We start from the raw sequence: 15,697 nt of genomic DNA on the forward strand, positions 1-15,697 counted from the left end.
CTTAAGACACTCTACACTCACTACACACACACATATACACTCTCTCTCACACTCACAACCTCCAACCCAGATACACACACAAACAGACAAAGACCCACATGCACACATATATTTTGTGGGGTGAATTTGTACTTACAGAGTTACATTGTACTTAGCTCAAAAACTGCATGAATTCATGTAAAACTCTTTTCTCACTTTTCAGATTAGAATCAATCTCAGCATCATGGCATTGACAGAGAACATAGGGGGCTAACACCTTCAACGTATCGTCTAGCTATCACCCATTGTTACAGCTAACCTGAGAATGCAACTTTTAAAAAAAGGGTTTTGTGATTTACACATGAAAGAAGTGAAACTATCATGGTATTCGAACAGATGAAAGACTCAACAGACAATCAAGGTATTTTTCAATGTATATTTTCAGTTACAACACTATAAATTTTTGCTATAAATTCTGTGCCTTAGAATTGTGCCCTCCATTATCACCTGATGAAGGAGCGGTGCTCCGAAAGCTAGTGCTTCCAATTAAACCTGTTGGACTATAACCTGGTGTTGTGTGATTTTTAACTTTGTACACCCCAGTGCAACACCAACATCTCCAAATTACGTGTGAAGAAAAGCAGATTTGGACAGGTCTGGACAAACTTAAATGGGAACACTGCTGCAGCAAATAACATCCATTTGAATAAAATTATAGGCTCTTTATTACAAATGCTTCACATATAAAAAGATAGTGAACTGTTAGAGAGTGGCTGAATAGGCTGGGGCTGTTTTCCCTGGAGTTTGGGTGGCTGAGGGATGACCTTATAGAGGGTTATAAAATCATGAGGAGCATGGATGGGATAAATAGACAAAGTCTCTTCCCTGTGGGGTGGGGTGGGGGAGATAGGTTGGGGGTGGGGTAGTTGAAAAATGTGATGCCAGACAGCATCTGAGGAGCAGGAGAATCGTCGTTTTGGGCATAAGCCCTTCTTCAGGAATCAGGGGTGGAGGAGGTGGGTTGGGGGGGGTGGAGCAAAGCGTCCAGAACTAGAGGGCATAAGTTTCAGGTAGGGGGAAAGATTTACAAAGGATGGTTCGCGTATGGAATGAGCTGCCAGAGGCAGTGGTAGAGGCTGGTACAATTACAACATTTAAAAGGCATCTGGATGTGTACATGAATAGGAAGGATTTAGAGGGATATGGGCCAACTGCTGGCAAATGAGACTAAATTAATTTGGGATATCTGATCGGCATGGACGACATGGACCAGGCTGTACATCTCTATGTCTCTCATGGCACAGAGGCATAAATGATTTAGATCAGGTCTTTCCAAAGTGAGAGTCAGGATCCCAAGCTGAATGTTTGGAGTTGTCATGAAGCTCTGATCAAATTATAACAGGCCTCTAGACACAGTGATTACAAAAATCCCCCACCCGCTTCCCCAAATCTTGCATTTCTCAACAAGGAGCCACGAAAACTTTCAAGTCTCGAAATCAGGGCAGTGGAGAAAATTTGAAATCTAATTTAGATCTAATCACCATTAAAGACATTATTATAAGGTGATCAAGATTGGAAAATTTATTATACAAAAGTACTTAGCACTTTGAAAAAACTGACAGAATGGAAACAAAGAGCATTGCCTTGATAGTGAGAAAGGATCTTGGCTCAGAAGTTGAGGAAGTTGAATCAATATGATAGACTTTGGGAAGAGCAAGGGTCAGAAAAAGAATAGCTTATAGATACACTAATAGCTGATGGTCTGTCCAATTATTTAAGGAATGACTTGAGCTTGTAACAAAGGCAACTTCAGAGTTTTAGGATACGTTAACCTTCATGCGGACTAGGCCAATCAAATTTGTGAAAGGGAAGCACAAATTAAATTTGGTAAAAACGTTTGTGACAGTTTCCAAATGGAGTAAACCTTTTTTAGATTGCACAATAATCAATAGGGCAGAGTTTATTAGCAATCTCATAGCAAAAGATTACCTGGGAAAGCACAACACATCTGAATTCTACATTAGCTCAAATATTTTGGTCAGCAACAGAGTGAGTCTATAACCTGTTTAAAACTGTACCCTTGTCTGTTTACACTGGAGCCTTTGGACTGTCCCTCACTGGTTCCAGCCTCAGATCCATTGATGAACAGAGTGAGCGGGCCTTGTGGAAAATGCAAGACCAGTGAAGTCAATCCCCCTTTTTTCATAATGAACTCAAAGCACACCTCTTCAGATTTATCTTCGGTTCACTGATTTGCTGTGTCTTTAAAATGTCCTGGATCTGAGGAGTTGTATGGTCTACCAATGCTCCTATTTTTCATGTTCTTATGACTAAAACTTTAATGAAAAGTCCATCATAGACTTTTATTTTAAGTGGCAGGGAGATGCATTGATTCAGTGTCTGGAGGAGTCTGTGTGAAGATACAATATTCTTGAACTGGAAATATTGTTTACAATATGCAATTGGTCATTACAAAAAACATTCAACCTTTCCAGAATTTACTGAAAGTTAAATACTTCTTTGGAGATTCAAACAGCGAAGTCATATTGTCAGTTCAATTATGCTGGTCCAGAATTAAAAAATATTAAACTTGCTTTGTTTGTCATTACAGCACAGAGAACAGAAGGTTTAAGATACAAGAGGAAACAGATTCCAGTGGTGAATATGTTCATTCCATTACCTCAACACGAACAATGACTAATATTCTGGGATAGAATTGCAGTAAGGTACAGAAATAAACATTTACAAAAAAGGAAATAAAGAATTTAGAATAGAGGGTGCTACACAACCTACACTAAGCCTCAGCTCATTGACAAAATGTGTTTATCTAGTGGCTTTCATCCATTAGTGGTTAAAAGTAAAAATATAAACAACTTCTATTATAAATTATGTCTATATTTGGGCAGCACGGTTGCTCATTAGTTAGCACTGCTGCCTCAGTACCAGAGCTGAAAATGTGTTGCTGGAAAAGCGCAGCAGGTCAGGCAGCATCCAGGGAACAGGAGAATCGACGTTTCGGGCAAGCTTATGCCCGAAACGTCGATTCTCCTGTTCCCTGGATGCTGCCTGACCTGCTGCGCTTTTCCAGCAACACATTTTCAGCTCTGATCTCCAGCATCTGCAGTCCTCACTTTCGCCTCAGTACCAGAGACCAGGGTTCAATTCTATCCTCGGGCGACTGTCTATGTGGCATTTGCACACTCATTCTGTGTCGGGGTGTGGGTTTCCTTTGGGTGCTCCAGTTTACTCCCATAGTCCAAAGATGGGCAGTTTGGTGGATTGGCCATGCTAAATTGCCCACAGTCATCTGCAGGATTAGCCATGGAAATCCAGGGTTACAGGGACATGGTGGGGTGGTCTGTGTGGAATGCTTTACGGAGGATCAGTGTGGACTCAATGGGCCAAATGGTATGCTTGCATACTGTAGGGATTTTATGATTTTATTGATTTAAACATGACCACTAATAATTTGAAGTTGTTTGACTTGTGCTGGCATAGCTGGTATCTATAAATTTTAAATGTTCAAGCAATTTTAAACCGTGAGAATTAAACACACTCCTCTCAAATTGATCAGACTGTCAAAATGTTATGACTCACAACTTAACACTCAGTGTCACTTCAATTTTGCTTAAATTGGGAAATCAAGTGAGAGAATCACTTCCCATTATGCAGAGACTAACAAGACCAAGAAGAAAAGATGCAAGGTAAATTGGGAAGAAAAATCAAGCTTCTGTTTTAAAGTACTGAAACTGTAAGGGAAAAACAAGGTGAGGGTTTTCACTGGATGAGAACTAATGAGAATATAAGGCTGTATGAGAAATCGAGATATCATTAAACTATAGTGTCTACAAAGGAGACAAAGAAACTCGAAAGCACTGCACAAAAACAACTTCCTTATGAAAGGTACCTAGGAGAAGGATCTCCTCTTCAGAATTAGTCACTACAGTGCAGGAACTTTGGAAATTGTATATACTAAGGGTGGGTGACTTGAAAGAAATTGATGAGAGGAATTATCAACCAGACCTTATAATGCTGTTTGGTTGGGAGTAAATGTTGCATGGAAAGCTACAAGGTAATTCAGTCCACTCCTTACAAAAGGTCAACTATAACTTACCTCCACTTTTGGGGACAGGGGACACTGAGAAACATGGAGGATTGTAGCTAGGGAAATGAAATATGTTCTATTAAATCCCCTGGTGGCACAGACTGTACAGTGTGGGGGAGAAATGATTTTCAATGGACAAAATAATATTGCTGAATTTTATATTTGACACATTAAAGTAAAGGCCAATCTGATTCTGAGCATTAGTCACAAATCATTTTGCCTTATCGTCAAAAATAGTGAACATAATTCTAGCAGTCAGACTGTTAAAAAAAAATTTAATTCATCTTTTTTCATTAGAAGTGCCAAAGAAAGAACTTGAACCAAGACTGCACAGAAAACTGTTTGGCTCAGGAAGGATTAGAAAATCTTATCAATTAAAAAACAGATGCCAATCAAAAGCAGTTCATGCAGTTTTGGCCAATGTGTTGAAAAGGAGTAGAATTAGTTTCACATGATGAATTTCTGAGACAAAATTCTGTTTACATTTAACTGTCAATGCTTGGTTACTTTTACTTGGTGAAATTAACCAAGCACTGACAGTTAAATATAAACAGAATTTTCTAACAGTATTTCTAACCTTGCTGCAAACCAAAGCTCTTGCTAGCTTGGTAAGGTTAATACCATAGAATGTTCACCTGGCTCACCTCAATCAAGTCATTAAACAAGCTGGACAAAACTACACCCTTACAAATTGGTACCAACTACTGAAAATCAGACACATTGAACCAAACAATCTTCACTTTTTCAAGCTTTGAGTCCCAACATGTCTTTATTAACAGGTTGTGGCCTGTTGCCAAAACATTATATTGTCCCAAGGTGAATTATTCATTCAAGTAATAAATCTCCATGAAGGCATCATGCTCTGCTAATGCAGTGATTAGCAAGCAGGGTGAGAAAGATGTAAAACCAATTCCTCTAAACTCATTTGCACTACTGCATCAGATCAAGCTGCAGCTGAAACAACAAGTTAACATATGCTTTGGGCACACCAGGTTGCCAGTTCGGGGTCTCAGAATTTTGCGTCTGTAGGCCTCAGGTTTGAGGAGGTCATCTGCACTTGCTTAATATCACAGTGCTCACTCATGTTGAACTCAAATTCTGTGACACTGAATTTAAGAAACCAGTAATACTAGCATTCTATCAAATGGAAATTTTCCTCATTAGCCTACCAATAAAGAAACTTCTTGCTCCAAGGTTTGTAATTTTTGATGATCTATAGACAAGAGTGCCAAGCAAAACAACATCGTGCAATGAAAGGCTAATGTGCACTCCAGGGAAAATTGTTGCTATCTAGTACAAAATCATATCTCTTTTTCCTGAATGAGGTGGATCATCAGGCATCAGCGATTAGAGATTTCCATATCATTCAATATCAAGTCTATCTTCTTCCACTAAGCACAAAATGTCTGTCAAATTCATTTACATTATAGTCTTTCACACATTGGTACTAACCCTCCAAGTTGCATTGGCAGGTGCTTGCGATGGATCCCGTGGCTACCCTCCACAAATGCATTTGGAGGTTTGTGGTAAACAGATGCCAATGACCCGATGTGACAGATGAGCTCATCCAGCAGGGTCGGTTCTATCAAATCAGTCTCTTCAGAAATTAGTGGCTTTTCAGACAACACTACTTCTTTTGCAGCCACAGGGTCTGTGGACAGCAAGCGCCAGTATATATAACCACGGTCACGGAGATCAGGATTGTCAGAATCCTAGAGACATACAGAAAGGGAAGAAATATTAGCATTTCTATAGCTTTTGCCAGGTAGCACATCAGTCCAGTTTATTCTTGATTCAATTATTGGAACTCACCAGAAAATAAAATCATGTCTTTTTAACGCACCGTAATACTGATTGCAAATACTCAGCAAAATCCACGAATGTCATTTGAATATTCTCTTCCACTGAAATGAATTTTAAAAAGACCTGATATATCACCACCTGGAACTACAAGAATTCAGACTCTCACAGGCGGAGGGTTGCTGCAGCTCTTTGATGAGCTAGCCAGCAACTTGAACGCAGAACACGCTGTACATATGCAATCCATAACTAACCTGTGTGCCGTGCACAAAGTCCCATGGACTGAAGACAATTTTCTAAATATACAGATAACCTCTAACATCACAAAAAAAGTGCCAGGGTGAAGTCATTTGACAAAAACAAAACATTATAAATGCTGTGAAACCAAAATAAAAATGAAGTGCTCAAAAGGTTCAGCAGATACAGTCGCACTTGTGGAGAAAGGAAGAGAGTGAATGTCCCGAGTCAAATGTGACTTCTTTTAAACTGAAGGGAGATTGAAGTGCAGCATGTTTTATGCTGTTGAAAGGGGAAAGGGAGAAAGAAGGGAAGGTTCAAGAGTAAACTGCGGTCCTTGCATCCGTTTCAGACATCAAGGGATAAAGCACAACTTTATATTCATAGAAACTGAGCTGCTGCTGTGGTTGAAATAAAAATTCACACACTGGCACTTCTTTATTTGTGGTAGGATTTTACTCCACTAAAGAATTCCAATTACTCCCAGAAACTCTGGTGAACAAACAAAACATCAAGGTCAGAAAGAGCGATCTGAATGTTTGCATTTTGTTTAGATCCAGCACCTTTATGCTTGAATGTCAGTATTTGGTTTTCCTTTCCCTCCAATAAAATCCACACTGATGTCAACACCAGCTTCATAATATGTCGGCAAACAAGACACGCATAAAATATCACACACTAAATCTCCTTTCCTTATAAAAGCTCCACAGGCCCATTTATTCAGGCTCAGTGTGCAGCAGGTCAAAGACCACCCAAAGGAAGAAAATGTTTCTTCTTAGGCAATGCCATGGGGCTGTGCAGGATTTGTTTCTACACTAAAAAAGAGTTCTCAAGCGACTGAAGAGTCCAACGCATGATCTTCAGATTGTGCCACAAGCAGGGCAGCTGGTGGTTAGAGGGAAATGGGAAGATGGGATGCCCGGATTGTCATGTACTCCATTTACAATGGGAGTCTAAGTGCAAATTTGTTCCCAGATGCTTTCCCTTCACTTCAGGGAGTCTTGTGCCAGGATTCCCCAGAATTCAGTGGGGATGTCGCATATTATAGACATCAACTTTGAGACTGTCCTCTGCTATCCTGGGGCTTACATGCCAAGTTAAAGCTCCGAGCAGAGTGTTTGATTTGGAGTATTATGTCAGGCATGCAGATGATGAAGCTCATCCAATGGAGCTGATCAAGCCTAGTTAATGCTTCAATGCTGGGGATATTGTGCTGAGTGAGAACACATTAGCATGCTGATTTTACCAATGGATACACAGGATTTTACAGAGGCCTGCTGTATAGAGTCCATATCTCTGAGTCATATAAGAGGGACCAAACTGCTCTGATTACCAGTATTTAAATTTTCTTTTCGCCTCCCCCCAACAATATCCACACCGACTTCACAATACTTTCAAAGACGACTGTCGGTAATATATCACACATCAAACATTTTCCTTTTAAAAGTTCCACATACTCATAAATCTAATATATTTGTTTTTTTTTCAATCCAGTGAGCATCAGATTAAAGGTCACAAAAAAAAGGAAAAGAGTCAAGATGCAGTTCACAGTTACAAACACAAACACAAATGGACTGGATAATCTGCTGTCTACCTTCTGCATGCATGAGCCTTCTCTATCACTTTTGGTTTAACAGCATAAAGGCAAAGAACATCTGCATTGATAAATGGCATTTAGCATTTAACCATCCATGAAAACCAAGTTGTATAGATTATTTTAGCATGCTTCACTCAACTCAGCTCAAGCTATCCATTTTGTTCAATTCTATCCAAAAAGGGCCAATATATTGCGGATCCATTTTGTGTACTTGACTCAGCTCAATTTATTTGAATTGAAAAAACCCTCATTGCTCAGACCTTTGAGTATAGGAGTTGGACGTTATGTTACTGTTGTACAAGACACTGGTGAGGCCTCTTCTGGAATATCGTGTCCAGGTCTGGTTGCCCCGTTACAGGAAAGATATGATTAAATTGAAGAGGGTTCAGAAAAGGTTTACCAGGATGGTGCTGGGAATCTAAGGTTTGATTATCAAGATAGGCTGGGTCTTTTTTCACATCAGCGTAGGAGGTTGAGGAATGAGGTTTATAAAATTATGAGTGGCATAGATAAAGTGAATAGTAAGGGCCTTTACCCTAGGGAGGGGGATCCCAAAACTAGGGGCATATTTTAAGGTGAGAGGAGAAAGATTTAAAAAGGACACGAGGGGCAACGTTTTTAAAAAAACATAGAGTGGTTTGTGTGTGGAATGAACTGCCAGACCAAGTAGTGGATGCGGGTACAGTTACATTTAAAAGACATTTGGATAAGTACATAAATAGGAAAGGTTTGGAGGGATATGTGCCAAACATAAGTGGGACTAGTTTGGTTAGGAACATAGTCAGTGTGGACTAGTTGGACTGCAGCGGCTATTTCCATACTGTATGGCTACGACTCTAAATAAGGCAAAAGCCACCTTACAAGGAACCAAGGCCGAACAGCACAAAGAGATAAATCTTGCTTTTTTAGGTAATGCCAAGATAGGTCATGAAGAGCCTTTTTGCAGGATGAAAGAAAAATCAGGGGATGAAGGATTGTCCCAAAGATTAAAAAAAGGTTTTTGGATTACAGAAGTCCACATTATAAGCAGAACATTAGTTGCAACATTATTGCTTCTAGGATTTTAATTCCTGCCTTAGTTATATCGTGTTTAGATACTAAATGGCATATAGTACAATTTCACCACGAAGATGAAACTATTAGTTAAACTGTATCATTTCCAATGCTTTGCCATTTCATTAGAGTTTGATATTCAATTCGATTCCACACATTTTAATGACTTTACCTCATATCAGTAAAGCTCAATTCGTTCCAAATGCAACTCATTTCACGTGGCCCTTTGTACTAAATAACAAAGAATTTTAACTTTTCCTGATGTGAAGGAAGGGGTTTGTTTTGGGAGTGTAGGATTCCACAGTTAAGCACCTCACTCAGTTGGCTACAGCCCTAGAAACATCGCTGGTTTATTCAGTTGCAAATAGCATTACAGCCAAATCCAATCTTGCACTTGTCCAACATTTATATGGAGACCAAGGACAGCGTAAATCAGGCCCATTCCACCAGTACCTACCTAAACAATCTCAGGTGCACCAATGCAAAATACAGCCCCTTCCAATGGCCCAAGTAATAATACACCTAACTCAACACAGACAAGGGAATTGAACTTGGGAGCCTCCCAGCTTGCATTCCTTCCCATAATCCCACAGTTCCCTGTTACTATGACTTAAATACAGTGGCATAATTCAGAAGTTTGCAGCTGATACAAAAATTGGCTTCCTACACTTTACAGATTTTTCTGTCATTATCAATAGGCTGCTCAGGTGGCAAATGGAATTTACTCTGGAGAAATGAGAGGTAACTGTGTCATGGCAAGACAAATGGTGTGATATCGAGAAGCATCGCGGAATCGCACTAAGGCTGGCAAGAAAATTAAATCAGGTAGTTAAGCTGACATGCTAGATACTTTCCTTAGACAAGGCATAAAAGTATCAGAGCACAGGGATTACACTGGAAATTTTGAAAGCACTTAGGCCATAGTTCAAGTACTGTGTACAGTTCTGGTTATTATGCAACATTGTTTGACAAGGGAAATTTCTGTCCAAGAGGACAATTTTTTTTTTCAAATGCTTAAAGTGTAATTAAAATTGAAGATAAAATAATTGGAAACAACTTAATTACGATTGTTATTTCTCACGTGAAAATGGTATTAAAATCTGTAATAAATCAAGCAGGTAACAGCTAGTTTGACATGATTCAGATGAAGCGCGCTTGAGGATTATCAGATTAGTGATGATCTTATTGAATGGTAGAGCAGAGTTGATGGGCTGAATGTACTACTGTTGCTCCTATATGATATGGTCCTATTACTTTGCCAAATCTCTTTAGTATCAATAGCCAGGGATCAGACAGAAGCTGCAGAGTACCTTGATCACACTCTGCCTGGAACATATCATAGAATAATGATCACTGAAATACAAATGTCCTTTCAGGTTACAAAGCAAACCCCTGTGTCAGGAGAGCTATAGGATACCACACGATCAACTAGAATTCCTCAGCCTTATGCTGTCACTTTCAGAGGTTATTTTGCCCTGGTTTTTTATTTGAAGAGAGATTATAAGTCAGCCATTTTGAGGTAGCCAGTTAAGATCACTAGAGTAAACAGCTTGGAAGGCTCTGTTTTGTTTTTAAAAAACAGCCTGAATGGGTGCAGCCAGCTCTCACATTAGGATTTGTGTTTTGGTTTTTTTTAGTAGCAATAGAAGCTTTTGGGCTCTGAACAGAGTTGGAAGCTTCAGTGAATGCCTCCTGGATTCTACTCTCCCGAATCTTATGTTTTTTTCGTCCTGGATTGGAGAACTGCATGTGAGAATGTTTCTGAATTTGCCTTCTTGCCAAGGGGTGTGTTTATAGGGTATTACTATATTAGAACAGTTAGTTACTAATAGTTACTGTACCTATTATTCTGTTAAGTTTTCAAATAGAGTTGTTATTTTAAATTCCTCTTTCTTGGCTATGTAGTGTTTCAAATAAATTGTGTTTTGCTTCATATCGAATAGTTTTACCAGTCTAATTGCATCTGGAACAGACACTTCACTTTTGACTTTAAAAATAAGGAAAACTTTAGGATCTAGGCTACCTTCTTAAAATATTTTGAGGTGGGCTGGTCTGGTCCATAACACTATGAAGACGGAAACATCACCGAGCTACATAAATGTTAAGCTGGATAGAGAATGTTTTTATCAAACACTTAAATAGGACAAGATAACAAGTGGACATAGGAGTTCCACACTGCAGACAGAGAGTAAGATATCAGGACTTTTATTTCAAAAACAAAAAAGCTTCAGTGTTAAACATGGTGGTGAGGTCAGAACTTTAAACCCATTTAAGGAACAGTGGAACACTGATCAGGAGGCAACATGATTGGTCAAAAGATTTGGGTTAGCATCTTCGGAATGATCCTGGTCACAGTCATAAGCAATCCAAGAATATGTTCACACAGTCTAAATACTCAACCGTACATGAGAGTTACCCAGAGATTTGACAACATGTCCTCATTACCAGAGTTGCTTATCGATGCAATGTATGTGTTTTTTTATATCTTTCGACGGAGCCTGAGGAACATCAGTGAGATAAAGTTCATACGAATCAATTGCAGTAAAAATAAACTGACATTTTCTACACTCAATCTCACTTCTCTCCTCACAAGATTAAAGAATAAGTACATGCTGTTCTTTTCAGAAAAATGATCAGCTTGGTTTCGACATAGCCTTTCTTCACAATTCCAAAAATTCATTAACTTTACAGCTTCCAACTCTAGAGCCCAGACCGATATCTTACAACCTCATTTCTAAAACCAGCTTCAATGACTCTTTTCACCCCATCTTCTCGGAACAAACACAGGATTGACAAGTACCTCCCCATTGAGGAATTTGGCAGCAGCTTTGTCAAGCTCTCTCTTTGCCTGAGGTTATGTTCTCTGCAGACTCTTCACCCAAGGAGTACATGAATAGAAACATGGTTTATACATCCACCAGCACATTTATCCAACACACCCTGGTTCAGATTCTTCATCTGACTCATCTCCCAGGTTCGGAGGACTATGAATCATTCACAAAGTACATTTAACCTAACAGTGGCAATATCAAGAAATTGCAATATAGACTCGCACAGAGATATAACAATGCTGTGAAATGCCATGTGATCAGACATCCAAAGGGTTTCTACAATCCATCAAACATGTGCTGGTCAAAAATCTGGCAGCATCCGGCAAAACCTCCCAAGCACAAATGTTGTTTTGGTATAAATACAGGCATTATCTCAGCAAATTGCAAGCATTGCCCTGGCCTTCCTACCTGGGTTGCCAGACTGAGGACCTGCTGGACCAGCTCCTGAGTGTCGGTAGGCTTCTTCAAGAACAATTTCACAATTGCCGTAAGCAGGGTCAATTGCACCTGTCAGAGGGAAATCACAAAAATTCTTATTCCTCTTAAATGTCAAATTATTCAACTTGCTTGATAGTGTGCCAATTCATGGAATTTATTGCAGGCTATTACAAGGAAAGGCCCAATATTCCTTAGCCTTTTCATGTTAACTCCCTTAAACCACGAAACCCTGCGTTTCACATCCTTGTTATTCACTTCATGATCAGGTTTTAATTCATGATCAGGTTTTGCTCTGCATCCTTTCCTTCTATAACCCTCTACCACAAATTATCTGGCTAAGGCAGAAGCAGGTGACCCAAATTCAGAGGGGCAAATTTAAGAGCATTTATTCATCAGTATTTCTTCCCTGGAGCTCCACTTTCTTCAATTACTCCCAAGTCAGGAGGTCGTGGAATAAATCACAGGGAGATTATTCTCATTCACTGAGCAGGTCCATTGGCCCTACCTGGGTACTTTCATCATGGAAGCCATCCAGAAAGCTTTCTAACAGTTCATCAGCATTGTCAATCCGCTCTGCGTATTCACCCACAATCCAGATCATGGCTGCCCGCGCATCTGGTTCATCAAGAGAATCTAAATTTTCACACAAGGTTGCAATGATGCTCTCATACCTGGCAAGTCAAAGTCACCACATTAATTACATCAACATAATATTAAATACCAAAGACTCTTATCTTCACTGACACTGCCAATCAAGTTTGTTTGAAGTTCAAAATATATTACGTTGACATTCTTTCTTAGCTTCTTTTTGGTAAATGAAGAGCATTCCATTGGAGGACACATTTTAATTCTTGGCACATCAGTGTTATGGTCTGTTTTAGCCATTTCATAACATGGAGATGCCAGTGTTGGATTGGGGTGGACAAAGCCAGAAGTCACACGACACCAGATCACCTCACCTGATGAAGAAGCAGCGCTCCGAAAGCTTTTGATTTCAAATTAAATCCGTTGGACAATCTAGTGTCGTGAGACTTCTGGCTTTACCCACTTCAGTTTCCAGTCAGGGACAAGGTTTGCTCTGACTGCAATACATTCTTAATCACTATAGATTTGCTTTGATTACTCCACTTGTGGCTTGCGATTAATTCCCTGATTATTTCTAATAGCATCTATGTAACAATTCTATTCTCCAAATTTGTCATAGCTAACCTTGAAGAAAACAGATCTGAGTATTTTGAATAAATTAGAACTACACTGTATAGGATATTGACTATGAGCATGACGAAAGTAGAACGATTCAAAATAAGATGGATTGTCCTCTGTCCTGCTCACAAAATATACCTTAAAATATGTGAAACTGAGAGGAAAGATGAATGTGCAACTGCTATTCCTGTTTTTCTCACTTATTGCACCAACTTTGATCCAATTATGCACATAAATGTAAATTTCTTTTCAGTCAGGAGAGGGAAAGGGAATAGGCAGACAGTGCAGGGAGCCCCTGTGGCTGTTCCCCTCAATAAGTACAGAACAACCTCGCTTATCCAACGAGACGGGTAGGGGTTACTTTGTTCGGATAACTGATCGTTCAGATAATATATCTGTTGTAATTAATGAGTGCTGGCTATCCAAACATGCCTTGGTTATCTGGCAATACATGCCATAATGCCGTTTAGCTCAATGCTGAGTTGCCTAATGCTGTTGCATGACCTTGTGATCTTGCTCGGATTATCCGAAAGTCGGATAATTGACGTTCGGATAATTGAAGTTGCGCTGTAGACCGTTTTGGATAACGGTGGGGGGACCATTAGGAACCTTTTTCCCACGGTGACAATGTCGATCACGAGGCGGCATCATTTGAAGGTAACTGGAGGTTATGGGGAGATGTCAGAGGTACGTTCTTTGCTCAGAGTGGTGGGAGCGTGGAATGCACTGCCAGCTGTGGTAGTAGAGTCAGATACATTAGGGATATTTAAGCAACTCTTGGATAGGCATATGAAAGTTAGTAAAATGAAAGGTATGTAGGTTAGTCTGACCTTAGAGTCAGATAGAAGGCCGGTACAACATCGAGGGCCAAAGGGCCTGGACTGTGCTGTACTGTTCCATGTTCTACATTATATGTAAATGAGAATGTTGAATATTTCTTAAAAGTGCTAAAAGTTAATTAGAAGCAGATGGTTCCTGCACAACTTTTCTCAACTGCTTCCTGAACTATTTGGATACCACTTGCCTTGTTGATAAAGTGGCATTTTCACATAAGGTCTTAATTTTTGAATTTTTAAATAAAAACATTTTTTCTATTTTGGTGCTTGGCAGAGCTTTACATTTACCTTTTACATTTAACAATGGAAGCAGTGTCTTGGTTTTCCTACCCTTCTTTCTTTGGCAATGTGGTTTGTTTAATAGCTGTTTGCCCTGACCACCTTCAAATATGTCAATTCCAATTGTTTTCTGTTACTCTTCCCCTCCTGAAACAGATACGACAGCTCTTGAGACAGGGCAAAAGAGATTACCAGAATGATTCGAAGGACAAGGAATTTTAGCTGCAAGGTTAGTTTGGAGAAGCTGCGGTTGTTCTCCTTTGAACAAAGGAGATTGGTGGAAGGCTTGATAGATCATGGTATAGGTAATATAACATATAGATAAAATAGAGAAAAACAGCTGCTCTATTAACAGAGTCCATGAGGAGGAGAAACACATTTGGGCAAGAGATTCGGGAAAACATAGGAAAGTAGGAATTAGGAGCGGGAATAGGCAATTCAGCCCTTTGAGTCCTCTCTGCCATTTAACATGACTATGGCTGATCTTACCCTGGTCGGAAATCCACTTTCCTGCCTGCTCCTCATGGCTCTTTATCTCAGTTTTCATCAGAAACTTAGCTATTTTGTTCTTGAATCTGTTTGTTGATTCTGCCTCCACTTCAGTTTGGGGCAGAGAGCTCCACAGGTTTACAACCCTTTGAGAGAAATAATTTCACCTCATCTCCGTTTTGAACCGACGTCCTCTCCACATCTATGCCCTTTTGTTCAATGTTCACCTTGTTCACCCTTGAGCATTTTACATACTTCAATCAGATGCCGCCTCTTTCCTCTAAATTCCAGCAAATACAAACCTAAAATAATCAACCACCCCTCAAACAACAGCCTGGAGAAGCCCCTCTGCACTGCCTCCAGTGCCAGCACATTCTTTCTCAAGACAGACAACCAGAACTGGACACAATATTCAATCGTGGTCTCATCAACCCTTTATATAATTGTAACAAGACTTCTTTACTTTTATCACCCAATCTTTTTGCAATAAATGCCCAGATTCCGTTTGCCTTTCTTATTATATACTGCACCTGCACACCTACTTTCTGCGATTCATGCACAAAGACACACGGATCCCTCTGCGCTGACACACTTCGAATCTGCTTTCCATTTAACAATTTTCCCTTTTGTTGTTCCAACTAAAATGGACAACCTCACAGTTATCCTCATTCAATTCTATCTGACCCATTCTCCTAGTTTAGCAATATCCATCTGTAAAGTCTTTATTGCAACATCACAACCTACTTTCCGACCGATTTTAGTATCATCTTGAACTTTGTTATGTTACACTCTGTCCCTGCTTGCAGATCATTTCTACAGATTGCAAATAGTTGAGGTCAGAGAACTGAAT

The 15,697-nt window shown here is 39.6% G+C and overlaps 1 protein-coding gene across 3 annotated transcripts in view; it reads right to left on the reverse strand.

Annotated features, from left to right (window-relative positions):
* Positions 1–15,697, reverse strand: part of LOC122564151 (AP-2 complex subunit beta) — a 310,855-nt gene that overhangs the window by 195,732 nt on the left and 99,426 nt on the right. For all 3 annotated transcript variants that reach the window (XM_043718785.1, XM_043718786.1, XM_043718784.1), the window contains exons 11-13: positions 12,546–12,711; positions 12,011–12,109; positions 5,537–5,796 (exon numbers count right to left, since the gene is read on the reverse strand). In XM_043718785.1, the coding sequence (XP_043574720.1) occupies positions 5,537–5,796; positions 12,011–12,109; positions 12,546–12,711 (525 nt within the window). The remainder of the gene's footprint in view (positions 1–5,536; positions 5,797–12,010; positions 12,110–12,545; positions 12,712–15,697) is intronic.

The sequence above is a fragment of the Chiloscyllium plagiosum genome, chromosome 28 (genome assembly GCF_004010195.1).
Source record: "Chiloscyllium plagiosum isolate BGI_BamShark_2017 chromosome 28, ASM401019v2, whole genome shotgun sequence".
Lineage (NCBI taxonomy): Eukaryota > Metazoa > Chordata > Chondrichthyes > Orectolobiformes > Hemiscylliidae > Chiloscyllium > Chiloscyllium plagiosum.